The sequence below is a fragment of the Delphinapterus leucas genome, chromosome 6 (genome assembly GCF_059928025.1).
Source record: "Delphinapterus leucas isolate spDelLeu-1000000601 "Yukka" chromosome 6, BTC_Dleu_Yukka2, whole genome shotgun sequence".
Lineage (NCBI taxonomy): Eukaryota > Metazoa > Chordata > Mammalia > Artiodactyla > Monodontidae > Delphinapterus > Delphinapterus leucas.
Window position 1 is genome coordinate 9,612,236 of NC_143134.1, and position 17,443 is coordinate 9,629,678.

Below are 17,443 nucleotides of genomic sequence, written 5' to 3' on the forward strand. Positions count from 1 at the left end.
GTCTAAGAGGCTTGTGCAAGTTTCCTGATGGGAGGGACTGGCGGTGGGTAGAGCTCACTGTTGCTCTGGTGGGCAGAGCTCAGTAAAACTTTAATCCACTTGACTGTTGATGTGTGGGGATGGGTTCCCTCCCTGTTGGTTGTTTGGCCTGAGGCAACCCAACACTGGCGTCTACCTGGGCTCTTTGGTGGGGCTAATGGCAGACTCCGGGAGGGCTCGTGCCAAGGAGTACTTCCCAGAACTTCTGCTGCCAGTGTCCTTGTCCCCAGGGTGAGCCACAGCCACCCCCCACCTCTGCAGGAGACCCTCCAACACTAGCAGGTAGGTCTGGTTCAGTCTCCTTTGGGGTCACTGGTCCTTCCCCTGGGTCCCAATGCCCACACTGCTTTGTGTGTGCCCTCCAAGAGAGGAGTCTCTGTTTCCCCCAGTCCTCTCGAAGTCCTGCAATCAAATCCCACTAGCCTTCAAAGTCTGATTCTCTAGGAATTCCTCCTCCTGTTGCCGGACCCCCAGGTTGGGAAGCCTGATGTGGGGCTCAGAACCTTCACTCCAGTGGGTGGACTTCTGTGGTATGCGTTCTCCGGTCTGTGAGTCACCCACCCAGTGGTTATGGGATTTGATGTTACTGGGATTGCGCCCCTCATCCTGTCTCATTGTGGCCTCTCCTTTGCCTTTGGAGGTGGGGTATCTTTTCTGGTGAGTTCCAGTGTCTTCCTGTCCATGATTGTTCGGCAGTTAGTTGTGATTCTGGTGCTCTCGCAAGAGGGAGCGAGAGCACGTCCTTTTAGTCGGCCATCTTGAACCAATCTCTCTCGGGCTCTTTTTTTTTTTTTTTTCTTGCGGTACGCGGGCCTCTCACTGCTGTGGCCTCTCCCGTTGCGGAGCACAGGCTCCGGACGCGCAGGCTCAGCGGCCATGGCTCACGGGCCCAGCCGCTCCGCGGCATGTGGGATCTTCCCTGACCGGGGCACGAACCCGTGTCCCCTGCATCGGCAGGTGGACTCTCAACCACTGCGCCACCATGGAAGCCCATCTCTCAGGCTCTTTTATACATTAATTTTTTTTTTTGGCCACGCAGCTTGCAGGATCTTTGTTGCCGGACCAGGGATTGAACCTGGGCCTCTTTGGCAGTGAAAGCACGGAGTCCTAAACAGTGGATGCCAGGGGATTCCCTCTTTTATACATTAATTTCTGAGTTACATTCTTGGATGTGAGGGATTCCTCACAGCATGTTGTTGATTTTGCTCACTCTGCAACTGTGTGAAGTTTAGTTTCCCTTCGATTTCGCTGAGTATGGGAAGAGGAGCATACGGGGGCTCTTCGTTTAAAAAATTCTCCGGTGTCCAGACAGGCCAAGGACCTCCTACGTCATGTGCTCTGCGGTGCGTCTCTGAGCACGGACAGTGTTGACCTGGAACAGTCCATCAAGGGAGGATGCTCTCAAGGTCATTCAGTAGTCAAGGAAAAAGAAGAAAACTTCCCGGGATTTGGCGTGGTTGAACCTGGAGGGTTTTACTTTCCACATGCGTGTGTATATGGTTGAGCTGTTTTTACCCCCAGCGACATGAGTTTTATTTAACATAGTCAGTGGTGTCACGTTGAAGCTGGTGTAGACAGGACAGGATGCTTCTGCATGCTTGGGCTGAGCACAGGAGCAGTCAGCACATAAGACACGTAGGGATGCCACTGGTTCCTGTGCGCTGAGTGCGGGGTTTCGTGAACAGTTCTGGTTTGGGTAACAGTTTACGTTAAATAGACGTTTTAATTTTTAACTGTACAAACCATTATGAAGGGAAAGCATCTCAGGACTTCCCTGGCGGTCCAGCATTTAGGACTTGGCACTCTCACTTCCAGGGCTCTGAGTTTGATCCCTAGTCGGGGAAGTAAGATCCCGCAGGCCATGCAAAAAAAGAAAAGAAAAATTTTTTTTTAAAAGAAGGGAAAGCCTCTGTTTGTCACCAGATGCTCTTTTTATTTCTGACGAGTTGCTCTTTGTTCATCAGAAGTTGGTGCCACGCTGGTGAGCAGACCACAGCCGTTTACAACAGATTCCTCTTACAGGATAGCCCTCCGTTGCCAGAACTTGGCGTCAAAAGTTTGTAACCGCTGTTCTTGCTGGGCGCCTCCCCTTTCCAAATGCTCCACCTTGGTTTCTGCCCTGATCTCAGATCTTCACCCTTACTGTGTGCTCAGTTTTTAATAAAGTTTCTTAGTGTTTTCTGAATTACGTTAATAATTAGTCCAAATGAGATACTCTCAGAAAAAAAGGTTCCGTATTAAACTAAGCAACAGCGCCGTGGCCTGGACCCCTCTCCCCGAGGTGCCCGGTGCCCCGTTGACCTCCGGGCTGGCTCTGGTGGCCCTCCCTGTGGTCACCCCGGTCCAGCTTCTTGTGGACCCGCTTCTGTCACCTGGCCTCCCACCGGGTCCTCTCTCCTTCCCCCTCTGCCGTCCCCACTGTAGAAGCTGATTTTTGCAGGAATCATGACCTCAGTCTGCTCTACGTGTGTCCCTGGCCCCCAGAGCCGAGCAGGGCCCTGACCAGTGGGTCTGCGGGGGTGTGGGCAAGCTCTTGGGAGCTCTGCTCAGCATCCTGGGGTCCTCTTCACTCCCCCCGGCCTCCCTTGGCCAGTCCCTCCATGATCCGCCGCCCTGCAGGGTGGTCTCTGTCAACTGCCCCCGAGCCCCTCCTGCAGGCCCTGGTTTTCCCCATAATCCTGGGAGACCTGTGCCTTTAGTTCCCACATTTTGCACTTTACGGAGGAGGAGGTGGAAGCACGAGCCATTTGCTAACTGGCCCAGTCTTTCTGTAAAGGGCGATGCTGGCCTCTTCACCCTTTTTGCTGTGATGCCCGCCTGCATCCCCACACCTCCCACCCGTGACCCTGCCCACCTGCATCCTCACACCTCCCACCCGTGACCCTGCCCGCCTGCATCCTCACACCTCCCCCCTGTGACCCTGCCCGCCTGCATCCTCACACCTCCCACCTGAAAGAGTATTGTGTGCATTCTTCTCTAACTTGCTCTTTTTTAACCTTGACATTATATCTTTGAAATTCACCTTTGGTGATACGCATCCTTCTTTTCCACTGTTGGACGGTGTTCGTTTCTCACTTATCTTTACCCACAGCCCTGTGAGGGAGGAAGAAGTAAACTAGGCAGCACATGGCTTCAGTCCACCAGTCAGGCCTGCACCCTGCAGCCCAGCCAGACCAGGACAGAAGAGGAGGGCGGAGTGGGCAGGACTCACGTTTGCTCAGGGCGGGCGGGGCACTGATGCAGTATAAACTGGCGGCTGAGGACCAGAGGGCTGAGTTGCGGAAAGGCTGCAGAAGTCTCTTCTTCCTGAAACCCTCTTGATGGTCTCATGTGGTGGTGGGTATTGTTACACCTGTTTATGACACGTGCTGGGAAGCTCGCGCAAAGTCACAGACCTAACACGGTGGAAACCCGGGTCTGGGTATAAACAGTGCCACGTATTTGTTGCTGCTTCCCCGTCCTTGGCCCTCATCTCACCCCGGCGGGTGCGCCCTGGGTGTACGGACTTTCTCTGGGGACTGGTTCCCGTCAGGGTCACTGGTCCCACACCCAGCGGGACAGGCGTGGCCGTCAGGGTGGGTGGTGCTGGGCTGGGGGGGGGGGTGGGTGTGCGTGCCTGACCCCGGCCCTGACCCTGACCGTGACCCTGACCACGCTGTGTGCTTGCCCACAGGGGATTTCCCAAGAAGGCCAGCAGAACTGCCCGCATCGCCTCGGACGAGGAGATCCAGGGCTCGAAGGATGCCGTCATCCAGGACCTGGAGCGGAAGTTGCGCTTCAAGGAGGACCTGCTGAACAACGGGCAGCCGGTACAGGGCGGGGTGTGCTGGGGTGGGCGGGGTCTGGAGCTGCCCCCGAGCCCTTCCCCCTCCCCCAGGCCTAGGGTCCCGAGTCGCGTCCTCACCGCTGGCCCGGTACCCCGAGCCCCCACGTTCCACTGCGTGTTGAGGCTTGGGTCCGGGAAGTGGGGAGGGGAGAAGGCTGCTTTCTGCTGCCTCCTGTCATGGACCATTCCTGGGGCATCACAGCAGGTTGGAGGGAAGGGAGGGAGGAAGGACTGAGGGTGAGGCCGGGGGTAGGGCAGTGAGGACCTGCGACCTTACAGAGAAAAAGGAACAAATCCCGCTGGAGGGGTAGGCGTGGGGAGAGCCATGCCCCCCGGTGACCTGTCTCTGCCGGAAGCAGTGAATCGGAATTAAAGTTCCAGAAGCAGAATTTGGATTCCAGGCCCTGCAATGCTTCTGCAGAGAAAGTATCTTTCCTTAGGAGACCATGGCTGGAGTCTAGAGTGTTAGGAGACACGGATTCCGTCACCTGAAAGAGGAGGCTTGCTTCCCATCCTCGTTCTAGTCTGTCAGGGCAGGACAGCTCAGCTCAAGGAGAAAATAGTAATTCTGTTTCAAGGCTGCAGAATTGTGAAGTCGACCAGAGTAGCTCTGGTGACAGTGTGGACAGATATTTCCTCCAGTGGACCTAGTGTTTCCTTGCCAGTCTTTTTTGTTCGGTTTTGGGGGTTACTGACCCTTTTCTTATCACATCAGAGTACTTCAGGGGGACAGGAAAAGCAAGTCTAGCAAAGGAGATCTCAGGTAGGGGAAAGGAGCCTTTTGTGCTTTATTATGGGGAAATTTGCGCAGCTCTTAAGTAGAAGCAGAAAAGGGCCTCTTTGTATAAAATCTCCCTCACACACCTTTTTCAGGAGAGAGAGTCTCTGTACTAATTAAGTTTTCTAGGAATTGTAATTATCAAGCATTGATGGATAAAAATGTGAGCACAGGCCGCATCTGACCGGGAAGATGGTGACTAGAGGAGGGTGTTGGATGCTGGTTTTAATTATCAGGATCCTGACCTGAGCTCAGGAAGATTAAAATGCTAATGAGTTCCTGTGTTGGTTAGTGATTTCGAAGAGAAGATTTCCACCAAGGGAAAATATATTCTCCCTGAAATAAGTGGTTGCACGTGTAAGTGTACATATTCTGGAAGTTTGCCCTGGCTCTGTCAACCAGAGCCTTTGATAGATTAAAACAAATACTTAAGGGAACTTTTTCAATCCAGGTAGAGGCATCTCTCCAGGTTTTTTTCTTTTTCTTTTTCTTCTTTTTTTTGGTTGTTTGTTTAAATATTCCTGATGGACTAACTCTTGGTTAAAAAGTAAGACTTCTGTAAGCCCTTACGTTATACTACGTGTATTTATTTTTGGTATATATATATCATGTGTCTCGCGTATAAATATTTATTTTTGGTATTTGTCTGTTTAGCAGTGAATGACATTTCCAGTATTTTCCATAGATTTCCACATTTGAGAGTTTAAAAAAGAGAAGAAAAGTAAGGTTTCCTTTCTTAGGAAATGAGACCCTGAAATAGCTTTTTCCTGATGTTGCACATCATTCCATACTTGCTTCTGGCTTCTTAGAGCTCGTCTGTCCAAACAGCGTAGTAGTTTAGAGACAAAACCATGAAGTGACTTTGCTTCCTGGCGGGAGCAGGTACATGTGGTGGAGGCCTGGGTGTCACGCGATGCTTCTGCTCCAAAGGAACGGGGTGACATCGCTCCAGTCCTCGCTGGGATGCTGCTGTAGTCGTCCCTGCAGATGTTAGGAAGGCTTTTAAGAGAGCAGGTATTTAAAACTCTCTCTGAAAACTGAATTCATGATTTTTTAACACACGTGAGAAGATTAAACAGCACCTTACTGCACGAGACATTGCATGCAGCAGACGTTGCCCCCGCCTCTTCTCATCCTCGGCCCCTTCTTTACAAAATGAAATAACTGGGACTTCAGGTCTTTTGTCGTCTGGCACTTGTCTTATTTCTCTTCCCGGTCTCCGCTGGGACTGGAACCAGCAATTGCTGGAAGTCAGCAGTTTACCCAACATATTTTCCTGATGAGATCGTTTCCAGTAGAATTTGTGTCTAGATTCACAAGTTTGGAAGTTTATCTGAAATAACTTGTGCAGGATTTTTGGGGGGTTTATTTTGTTTTTTGGGTTTTTTTTTTTTTTTTTTTTGGATTCTGCCATACTAGTTACTCTCTATCTTGAATCAAATGCTTGTTTTTAAAATGCCCCCGATGGGCCGATGGTCATATTAGAGCCAGCGCTCAAGAGCGGCCATCCGCCCAGCAGACAGAACACGAACGTGGACATTTCTCTCGTGTTTGGCCCAGAGCGCCGGCCGGTCGATGCAGAAGCCTCACCGCCCTCTTTGCAGACAGTCTCCCCAAGTAGGCTCGTGAGTCGTGGGTATCAGCTCAGCAGGCATCTGCCACGGCCCCTCTGCCAAGTCCACGTGTGTAGTCATCCTCTGTGGGTTATTGCATGTGCTTGTGTTCACCTCGGATACCCAGCCCCTGGGCAGTGCTGTCAAAGCAGAGAGGACCGTCACTGCCCGCTGGCCTGAAACTCCCTCATCAGGCAGTTCTGAAGCCTGTGGATGGCTATGAAAATAACATTTCCTGTAAAAAGAACATTTTGCTGTTTCAATATCTTTTTTCTCTGTGTTTATCGTCAGGGGTAACTACATGACTCGTACTTTTAAGTGACTTCTCCCCTGTTGCTCAGTCTGTGCTCTATCAGTTGGTGGCTCTCAGGATGGGTCACCCCACCTCCCAACCCAGGGTCAGGACCAGAAGGGCCGGTGAGAGCAGCTGAACAAGGGGAGGAGAGCACTCCTGTGCGCACAGGCGTCAAGGCGGAGAGGGAGCAGTTACAGAGAACGGCCAGCGTGTTTGCCTTTTCAACTCTTTTTCTTAAGGTGTGGTAGCATTGTGATTTTTCTGATTTCTGTGACTTGCTTTGTCTAGAGGTTGACGTACGAGGAAAGGATGGCTCGGCGGCTGCTGGGTGCCGACAGCGCGACCGTCTTCAACGTCCAGGAGCCTGAAGAGGAGGCGGCCAGCCAGGTACCCCATTCCTCCTGGCTCCCCAGGGAAGCAGATTACCCTGTCCCCTCTCCCTGCCCTCCTTGGGGTCAGCTCTGTGGAGAGCAGAGGGCGGGTCAGAGGAAGGAGCATTGTCATCAAGTCAGCCTCCCAGCCAACGTTTGTTGAGCACATACTGTGCTGAGTGAGTGATGGGATTTATTTCAGTTGGTGACACCTGTTCGTTTTATCTTCTTAGCGATTCGTTTCTCTCCTTTCAAGTATCTTTCTGTTTTTTCTGTCCTGGGCTGTAGTGCAGAATAGGTTTGTGTGGAGGAACATATGTTCACTGACATTGTCTGAAATCACTAGTGACTGTTTCCAGTTATGTTCTTAATGTCTCGTCCAGGTAAAACACCTATGTACGGAAAAGACTGTGTTTTCCTCCACGGATGTAGTTACAAAGCGCTAATCAGCGGAGAACCTGAAGTGCTAACCTTTTGTTCCCCTGTTAACGCCAAAAAATAAGCCACTTCGTGGATCTGATGCAAATAAACTGTTTTATAATCTCCACTGCTTCTGTTTGGAGTCTCCAGATGTAGTTCTGAGATAAAAGAAAGCTTTGTAACACAAGTTTAAAGGATCAAGTAAACTCTTTCTCGTATCTCTTAAGAAATGGATCAGCCTTCAAAATCTGAAAGTTTCTCTGTGTTAAATATTGCTGCCACCACAGCTTCACTTAAAGCTAGAAATCTTGTGAGATGCTTGCTGCTTCTGTACTGGGCTTCACTTCTTTTTTTTCTACCATTACAGGACCCTGGGTCTCCTCATGCTTCTGTAGGGAGTCCTCTGGATGGTCAAAAGGTCACGCTTTCACCTTTCTTTTCTTCCCAGTCTTTCCCTGTATCTGTTTCTTCTCTTCTTCCTCGTTTACCTGTGTATATAGTTAACTGCCACACATTAACTATAAGTACTCCGACCAGTGTCTATTTTCATTTAATATCAGGTGGACAGAATTAACTGCGGTGTGATTTTCTTGTCATTTATTTACAAACTTGAATTTGATTCTGTCCTTTGTGGCTACTCTGAATTTTAAATTGTGAAAAGTTTCTCATTTGTTAAACCTTTGTAGGGGGAAAAAGAGCTAATTCTTAAACTGACTGATTTGATACTATTTAGACAAAACAACTTGTGTATTTTTTGCAGTTTTATTCATACTGTTGAATTTCTTCCTTCAAGGCAACAGACTGTTTTGTAAAGGTTGAGTACCTTAAGGGAAAACCTCGTTAAAACAACCTTTCATTTAATATTAAATAGAGAATATCTCATAATGGGCTGCCTTGTCTTTTACTGTACTTTGTCAGCAAGAGATATGCAGGCTCCCCCTTCACCACCAGAGGATGGCGATGGGGACTTTGCTCTGCCCCTGTGTTTTTCACCAAACATTTGACCGGACCGTCAGTCCTCGGGAGGAGAATGGTTGCTCAGAGCCGCAGAGCTGAGGGAGAGCCCGAGGCTGTGTGGCGAGGGTTGTTAGGAGGAGGGATTGTGGTGCCATTTCTCCATCACTCGTTTGCTAGGAGGCCGAGTGACCTTGCAGCTGCCCCCTGCCTGTGCGGCTGCCCTTCTGAGCAAGTGCCCCACCAGACAGAGGAAGCAGTGTGCCATCATGTTTACTGTTTATGAATGATTTAGGAATGACTGTTGCCTTTTTCTTTCTTCTCCCCACCCCAAGAGAAGAGAGAAGGAAATTCATCTTCATAGTTGGTTTGGTTTTGTTTTGGATCATAGGACTTGAGGACAGTCTGAAATATCATACATACTTACTTCCAGATGTTCTTTGTTTTATATGGAGTTGAATTGGGCACAGGCTCCTTTTTTTAGCTCTGTGGTAAAAACATCACTGTCTTCTGGGTGCCTTACTGGAGAGGGGATAAGACGTGGGGCTTGGGGGACTTGGTACCGCGTGGACCGAGGTCGGTGACGTGACCTTTCTCTCTGATTTAGGAGTACAAAGTCTCCAGCTGTGAGCAGAGGCTCATCAGTGAAATCGAGTACAGGCTGGAAAGGTCCCCTGTGGAGGAGTCAGGGGAAGAGGCTCCCTGTGGGGACGCGTCTGTGGAGAGTGGAGCGGCCCCATTCTTCGAGACGAAGCTGAAGCATTTCAAGATCTTTGAGGGGATGCCCGTGACCTTCACATGCAGAGTGACCGGGAATCCAAAGCCGAAGGTGAGCTGCAACAAGGCTTCTTAAGAGTTATGTTCCCCGAGGATGGGTTTGGCTTCCAGCATGCCACACGCCATTGCAGCGTTAGGGGGAACAGGTGCAGACTAAGCTTCTCAGTACCCGTGATGTAAAACGCTCGAGTTCAGGGCCGTCCTCAGGAGGCACTGGAAACCAGCAAGGGTAGAAGAGTAGAACAGGACAGGACAGAATAGAATAGTAGATTAATGGACAAGGAGCTTTTCATAACCCACATCATTTACTCATATGATGTTGCCATTGTTACACCCAAATTGCAGACGACCGGGCTGAGCTCAGGGGGGTTAATGAACTTTCCCCGGGTCAGAAAGCTGTGAGTGGCCAGGCTTGAACTTGAATCCGCCCGTGCTCTGTACCAGACAGAGGAATAAAGCTACCACAGGTGATGGAAACTGCAGATCTTTAGTCTACAAAACCAAGGCCTCCTGTGTTTACAGAGGCAGTGGAAGCAGGAATACTGTGAGAAAGGGTCCTCCGAGAAGCTTCTGGTACCGAGGATGAGGCCGGCCTGGCCGGAGCCCTGTTCCTGCAAGCATGTGGGGATGCTGGAAGGAGGGAGGGTGGCCCTCTCTTTAAGGAGAGACTGGAATCACTGCTCACTGGCCCCGCAAAGTGGCGAACAGGACTACACTTTTCCCTAGAACTTGAGAGAAGAGAATAAAAGAGGCACCCATGAGAAGCTGAAACTCCAGATTCACACTCTCACAGGATACAGAGCCCAAAGCTGAGAAGTTAATATGAAATTTAGTCCAGGATGATTATAATCCTAAGGTTTCTGGCAGAAGCAAGTAAAAATTGCCCCATAAAAGACTTCCACACTGGGGCCTGTCAGACATCTACAGGGCAGGAGGGGGAAAAAGTGAGTTCACAAGAAAAACTCACAGACCCTGCGAGCAAACAGGGTCCACAGCAAAAGAAACGGGAGAACAGAAGCCACGGTGCCACACAGGATAGAGCCGTCTTGAGGGGACTCCTCTGAAATTACTGTGTTTAAAGTGATGGAAACAATTCTGAAAGGAATAGACACTTTAGTGAAAGAATAGGACCAGAGACAAGGCACATGTAAAATAAGCATGCAAAAATGAAAACTATACTCCCTGAAATTAACATTTTAACAGGGGCTGGTGTAAAAGAGCCGGAATGAGACTGAGTGAGACAGGAGAAGGGGCCGGGCCGGGACCACACCTGAAACTTTGAGGGTCTCATGCTCTGTGGCTCCATCCGTTGTTCTCTTTTCACAGTAAGGAGAGTTTTACCACCATACTCTTCCTAAAACCGAATCCCAGCCCCACAGTCAGAAAAAGATAGACCAAAAAAATTAGCTTTATATTTTCAGAGCCATTGCCACCTCCTAATGAGACTTCACAAATCAACTGTTGTTAGAGAACACACGTCTGTATTATCTTGACATAATTGGATCATTGGTGTGTGTTCACAAACATGATATCAAATGCATGTATTAAAAATAAACATGCAGCTTATGAATGGAACTCATAATTATATCATGAACTTCCAAAATAGTCACAAAAAGAACCCCACATTCTTTTTCAACCTTACTCAAGGCACGATTACTGATGGGCTTCTAAGATCACTGAATCCTGTTCTTAAAGAACGTTATGTTCGCCCGAGAGGCGGGCTTTTGTTTTGACGTGACTGTCTTGTTCTCCTACAACCTTGCATGTTTCACGGCCGTTAAGAGGTTGATTTTCCAGAGCTTTTTCCTGTTAGATGTTCTTCTGTTTTCCTGGCCGCCATTCTTTTTCTTCCCTCCCTGGTTTATTGAAACCTGTTTCTCCTGCACATGTTCTAGCAATTATATTAGGATTGTTGGAGTATGGAATACTCATCGTGTTTAAAAATATTTTTTTTAGCTTATTTTTTTTTAATTTTTTTATTCTGCCCTTGACATGCTTGTTCCATTGAGATATGAGAAGATGGAAGAGAATTTCTAGTTCACCCTGTTTTCATCTCTTGTACCCTTCCTGTCCTGTCCCTTAGCAGTCTTGGTAAAGTTTTGGAACTGTCTCTTAATCTCATTTGAAAGTTGTATTCCAAGTACAATAGAGGTGAAAAATATGATTAAAGGAGAGAAATAGGGCTTCCCTGGTGGCGCAGTGGTTGAGAGTCCGCCTGCCAATGCAGGGGACAAGGGTTGGTGCCCCGGTCCGGGAAGATCCCACATGCCGCGGAGCGGCTGGGCCCGTGAGCCATGGCCGCTGAGCCTGCGCGTCCGGAGCCTGTGCTCCGCAACGGGAGAGGCCACAACAGTGAGAGGCCCGCGTACTGCAAAAAAAAAAAAAGGAGAAAAATAATTCTAAAGAACTGGCATAGAGGCAAGAGTGCAAAAGGGAGAAATTATGTACTAATCACAGCTTCTTTGTTCCATTGGAAATAATCCAACCACTAAGAGTATGATAATTACAGAGTATCACGCCTTATGTAACTTAACTTTTAGAACTGAAAGTTATTACTCTGTTTGATGGTGAACTTTTAGGTTCTGGAGATTAATAATATAGTTCCTATAAACGAACTGACTGAAAACTAAGGGTAGGAAAAGCTACAGCGGTCAGATCCTGATTGTTCTTGCACTTATTTCCTGCCATCTATTTTTAGCCTGTCCCTATCTTAGACATGGAAGTTTCAAGAAAGATTTTTCAGATTCAGAGGCTTTGACAGGGAGTGGAATTGGAAGGCCAGCTGTGGTCTCAACTGACATCTTGATTTACATGCAGGAAGAATTTCATTTTAAAACTGCAAGCTCGGAACTAAGTTTCTTCTGTTGGGAATCAGGAATGCTTTTGGTTGCAAGGAACAAAAGTGACCACAAAGAACCTGCTATGGTTTGAAAAGGGAGGATGTATTTCCCTCCCGATGGCAAATGTGGAGGGGCCAGTGCAGCATCCTGGCTGTGTTAGGGCTGCCGGCTCTATGACCCAAACTGTGGCCCACCTTCAGCTGTGCAGTTCATGATCAAGTCTGAAATAATAACCAAACCATGAGAGACCCACGGACCCAGGATCTTGCTTAAACGTGAGGGAGGGAAGGACGACCCGTAGAAAAGCTCGTTTGACCATTTAGAATTTTCTTATTTAGTCAAGATTTTTACTTTATTTCTCACATTTAATTTTCCATCACCCCAAGTTAAAATATTATTTGAAAATTATTATACATTTCAATACCTACTGTGTTTTCTTTAACGTAGTGGAGCTGAGGAACTGTAACCCTCTGTCCTGTGCCCCTCGGCTGGGAATTAAAGTGATAGGGTTCCCCCATCACCCCCCTCACTTGCCCCAGCTCCTCACACCCTGTTCTGTTTGACACGATTCCAAGGAATCGCTGGGGTTTAGGTTCTGGTTTTGTTGTCTACAATAACCTTTTTACCTTTACAAGTAATACAGTTTCATTCGGGACACTTGAAATAGAAGCAAAAAGCAAACTGGATGCCAGCGCTGAAACCATCACTGTCCTTCATGTAAATAGTGGATGAATGTAAATGCCTGCTTATAGACGTCTCCTTAAAAATAAAAAGCGGCTATGTAATTTCTAAAACTGAAATAGAATTCAACTTGCTTGCCACCTACCCTTTTCCCTCAGAAGCCAAGGTCCTGCCCTGGCGTCCTGCCTCGCGCTTTAACTCGGGAGCTCAGGGCGGCCCGTGCCCCTCCACTCACAGGACCTCACCTTCATCTCTGCCTTCCCCCTCAGACCTACTGGTTTAAAGATGGGAAGCAGATCTCTCCCAAGAACGATCACTACAGCATCCGGAGTGACCCTGATGGCACCTGCTCTCTGCATACCACGGCCTCCACCCTGGACGATGACGGGAATTACACGATCATGGCTTCGAGCCCTCAGGTGGGGATGCGCGGTGGCCTCGGGCCTGTGCCCAGGGTGGTGGGGTTTCCCGGGCAGAGGAGCTGCTGCTTGGCTAACGGGGAGTCATGCCTCTTTGACTTGAAACTGTTTTCCCAATTCTCCATCCAGCGTGTTTTCCCAGGATAGAAACATTCTTTCTTAATATTTATCTATTCCGTGAGATGTTTGTCTACATGAATAATTCCGGTGCAGATGTGCATTCTTTCCATAAATATTATTGAGAGCTTGATATGTACACCTGTCATGTGGGTGATGGAGCTGCAGTGCTTCAGGGGATGAGGTCCCGAGACAGAAGATAAGCCAGTAAACAAATGCATAAACCATGTGATTGCGGGTAGGGTTATGTTCTCAGGAGAAAGGAGAGTGAGGGGTATGGATAAGCTGTGGTAGGAAAACTCAGAAAGGAAAATATTTAGAAGAAATACACGCACACCTAATTCAGTGGAATTTAAGTAATGTGTAAGTGTGGACAAATTATAATTTCGATAGAACATACATACAGCATTCAGGATTTTTGTTTGTTTACACCCAGATGTTTTGTAGTTGCCCTTAGATTTAGGGTCAAAAAATCGGTTGACTACTTAGAATTTAACAGACAGCTACTGGGTACCATGTTCCCAATTCAAGCCTGCAAATTCTTTTTTATTGAATATCTTGTATATTTTAGGTGCTATACTGGGTACACAAATATGTAAGAAGTGATTTTGTGCCTTACAAGCTCAACATCTGACTGGGTATTTTATGAAGTCTGCAGAAATCATGTAAATGACGCACTTTTTAAAAAAATTTTTATTTTATATTAGACTATAGTTGATTTACAATGTTGTGTTAGTTTCAGGTGTACAGCAAAGTGATTCACTTACACACATATATATATATATATATATTCTTTTTCAAATTCTTTTCCCAGTTTGGTAAAAAACACTCTTTTTTAAAAAAGAAAGCTAAAGTTAACAGTTTTATTATGTAACTGATGAAGATTGCCCAGAAGTTATCTTTTTAAAAAAAAATCTCTGATCTATTTATATCATTCCCTATTTCATTATTTCTTTTGAAGGAAATATTAAGTGTTAGAAAATGATACAAATAATTTTAGCAAAGCGTACAGACTTCTGAAAGTTTGTACAGTGTTATACTGTCCTCGGGTTACATTGTCATGTAAAGATATATTTCTGCAGTGATGGTAAGAGTGAAACTGAAATTGCCCACAAATCAGGCTGTGATACAGGACAGCCGACTCTGCACTGACAAGAAAGTTTCCAAGTTAACGCCTTCTTGAGGTTCTAACTTTTCAGTCAACGAACACATGACCATCCCTTTGAAAAACAGTCAGAATCACAACCTTTGCTAATAAGTTACATTTTAATGCTTATTTGTGTTCGTGTTGTTTGTATTTGAGGGAACGAAAGTGGAACTTTCTCTTTTTTTTTAATTATATTTTTAGTATGTTTCCTTGACTACTTTTTTTTTAATTGCATCTTTATTGCACTTTGTAGATATTGCGTTTCTTACAAATTGAAGTTTTGTGGCAAACCTGTGTTGAGTAAGTCTGTCACTGCTGTTTTTCTAACAGCATTTGCTCACTTTACATGTCTGTGTTACATTTCGTAATTCTTGTTATATCTCAGACTTTTTAATTATTATTGCATTTGTTATGGTGGTCTGTGATCTTTGGTGTTAACTACTACAACTCTATTAACCAATTTCGATGTTCGGTTTTCTGCCTCTTAAAAAAGTAGTGGAGTGCCCGACAAAATCCAGAATTTTCCTTCGCCCTGGGTTCTTTATTTCTCTTGTGCCCTGGAAAGGGTAGGGTGGGTTATGGAGCTAGAAAATTCACTGTGTTCCTTATGTGCTCACCATTCCTGGGGTCCCGCTGTCCACCTCAAGGCGTTTTTCCTAGTGAATGTTTTGAACTGTTACTGGAGTGAGCAGTTGTATAGATAGAACAAGAGAAATGTCACCCTGCAGTTTTGCGTCTGCTTCTAGTCTCTTCAGGTGACGTAGCTTTCCATGTGGGGAAGTTCTAACGGGAAGGACCAGGCAGGTGGCAGCGGGCAGGCGGCTGGGCTCCGGGTGGCGGTCTCTGCATGGTTATTAAACCCCTGACCAACCAGGTGAAGGAGGGCTGAAGATGCCCGTTCAACATGGAAAAGGAGGAGGGGCAAAGTCAGAAGACGGAAGTGACGCAACGAAGACCAGGAGTGGAGACGTAGGGACAATTCGGAAGAGTCGGGGGTGCAGGTCGGGGTGCAGAGCCAGCACCCGGCACCGGGCAGGTCTGAGTTGGGTTCTGGACGCGTGGCCTTTAGCAAGTCCTGAACCTCTGCGCCCGGTTCCTCGTCCACGAAGTGAGAAAAATAATACGAATTTAAACGATGCATGTAGAGCGCTTGGTTTACCTGGCATGTGACGGGCTTCCAGTAAGCGCAGGTTGTTGCCACTGTTGAAGTTCGAGGACGCTAGTCCCCCTTCTCGGAGCAGCACCCTGAGCTGGCGTGGAGCCCGGCTGTGTCCCTCCCTCAGCGCCGTGAGTCCAGAAGTCAGTGAGGGCTGGAATCTCTCCCCAGCGCGGTGCTGGCGCGGGCACTTCCAGCCTCCACCCTGGGAGAGGCGTTCCCGGCAGGGGCGGCTCGGTTGCGACTGCACGGCCCGGGCCCCGGGAGGAGGGCTCAGCTGCAGAGCCCACGTGCACAGCTGGGCTGGCGGGAGCCACGCCGCGGCCGGGAGGGGGACCCCCCACGGCGGGCGCTGCCCTCCTGCCGGGCCCTGCGCTCCGCTGCTTCACCGGAGCCCTGGCCACGCCCCCCGTGGCTCGCCCTGTCTGGTTCTTCGCCCTTTACCTTTCGGAGGCGAGACAGAGAAATGAGGAGTGGCCGTTTACCTCAGCTCACCAGAAGCCCGGCTCTTCTAGCAGACTCGCCCGTCCTGTCTGTGAGTCAAGCAAGCAGCGGTGTGGCCGCCCTGGGCCCCAGAGCCCTCGAGGACCCGGGACCGGGCAGGTCCTGATGCCAGCATCCCGCTGGCTCTCGAGGTCGGGCCCCCGAGGATCCTCATTAACGGGGTGCGTTCTCGTAACTAAGCGTCTTCTTTCCTACTGAGATGACCGAAAGGCAGGCGTCTGAGGCGAGGCTCCTGAGGGGAATCTGAGGACATGCTAAGCGTGGGCGCTGGGCCTCAGCCTGACATGGTTGTGAGTCTTGGTGTTTACGGTACTTGGCAGTCGCTCTTGCAAGTTTCTGAGTGAGTCGCCTGGTTGATGTCCGCGCAGGGGTGAGACTCCTCCTCCAGCCGGCTCTTCAGTAGCAGGTGTGTCCACACCTGCCAGGTGTGGGTTTTGTGAGTCATCACCGAGAAACTGGAGTGAACTTCCTACCCACTTAGGAAAACAAAGTGGCATTTCAGCCCTGACGAGCCACGCCCTGTTGCTCTACCTGCTCCGTGCTGCAGGTTGTCGCTTGTTGCTGTAGGAACACGGTGACAGAAATGCTTCACGCTCCATAGTCTCAACTTCAGAAGCAGTATATAGTAAAGGACTTCGCCATTCTTGTAATTTGTGAATGAAAACACGGTTTAAAAGAAGCATGATGTAAATAGGCACTGAAAATAAATCTCAAAAGTAAAAGCTAAGTTTTTCAAAATACGTTAGTCCCAGAAGCATAGCGTGGGGTCCGCTGACCTGGGCTCCCTGCTTCCTTGATGCCCTTTGATACCTTCGTTTTTTTCCACGTTATGGAAGGACTTGGGTTTGGGAGGGAGACAACTCCATCTCTTTACTGGTGCACCGTGGCCTCCACGATGTGAAGTGACCGAGGGAAAGAGGAAAGGGCTGATGGAAAAATGAGATCGGTAATGAAACACGGACGGCCGAGCTCTCCAGGGCAGCGGAAGGTAATTCCCGAGAGCCAACAGAAGGGGTGAGAAGCACGGAAAGAGGAAAACAAGCTCAGCAGGTTAGTTTATAGAATAATTTTCCACCTGGGTCAGTCTTCAGGGAATAAGGAACACGTTAGACGTTGTTGATGGCGTGCAGTTTCCACCTGGGACAGAACACACTGCTCTGGGCCAGCCCTGGCCGTGGAGCATCCTCAGCCCGGCAGCTCCCGGGAGACAGTCGCACAGTTGAGTGGGACCATAAGGGACTGTGACGCGTTACAGCAGGCGGCCGCCGAACCGAGGGCCACAGGCTCCGCCTACGTCCGACTCTAATCCCATCCTGAAGACACGGCGGAATCGAAACACAAATGTTTGACTTTGTTTTGCTGCGTTGCTAGGTTCCCCTGTCCTGCTCTCTGGTTTGGAATGGCTGTCGTGCACTTGCGTCCTCCAGTTGCATTGTGGGTGCAAGCGGCGGGCTTCCCGGAGACTTGCGGGCCGCAAGTTAGATGTCATAAACCGGGAAACGCAGA

General features: G+C 48.7%; 1 protein-coding gene across 2 annotated transcripts in view; it reads left to right on the forward strand.

Annotated features, from left to right (window-relative positions):
* The window catches only part of PALLD (palladin, cytoskeletal associated protein), a 382,354-nt gene that overhangs the window by 347,494 nt on the left and 17,417 nt on the right, over positions 1-17,443 (forward strand). For both annotated transcript variants that reach the window (XM_089912674.1, XM_022594849.3), the window contains 4 exons: positions 3,713-3,848; positions 6,840-6,938; positions 8,904-9,125; positions 12,864-13,013. In XM_089912674.1, the coding sequence (XP_089768800.1) occupies positions 3,713-3,848; positions 6,840-6,938; positions 8,904-9,125; positions 12,864-13,013 (607 nt within the window). The remainder of the gene's footprint in view (positions 1-3,712; positions 3,849-6,839; positions 6,939-8,903; positions 9,126-12,863; positions 13,014-17,443) is intronic.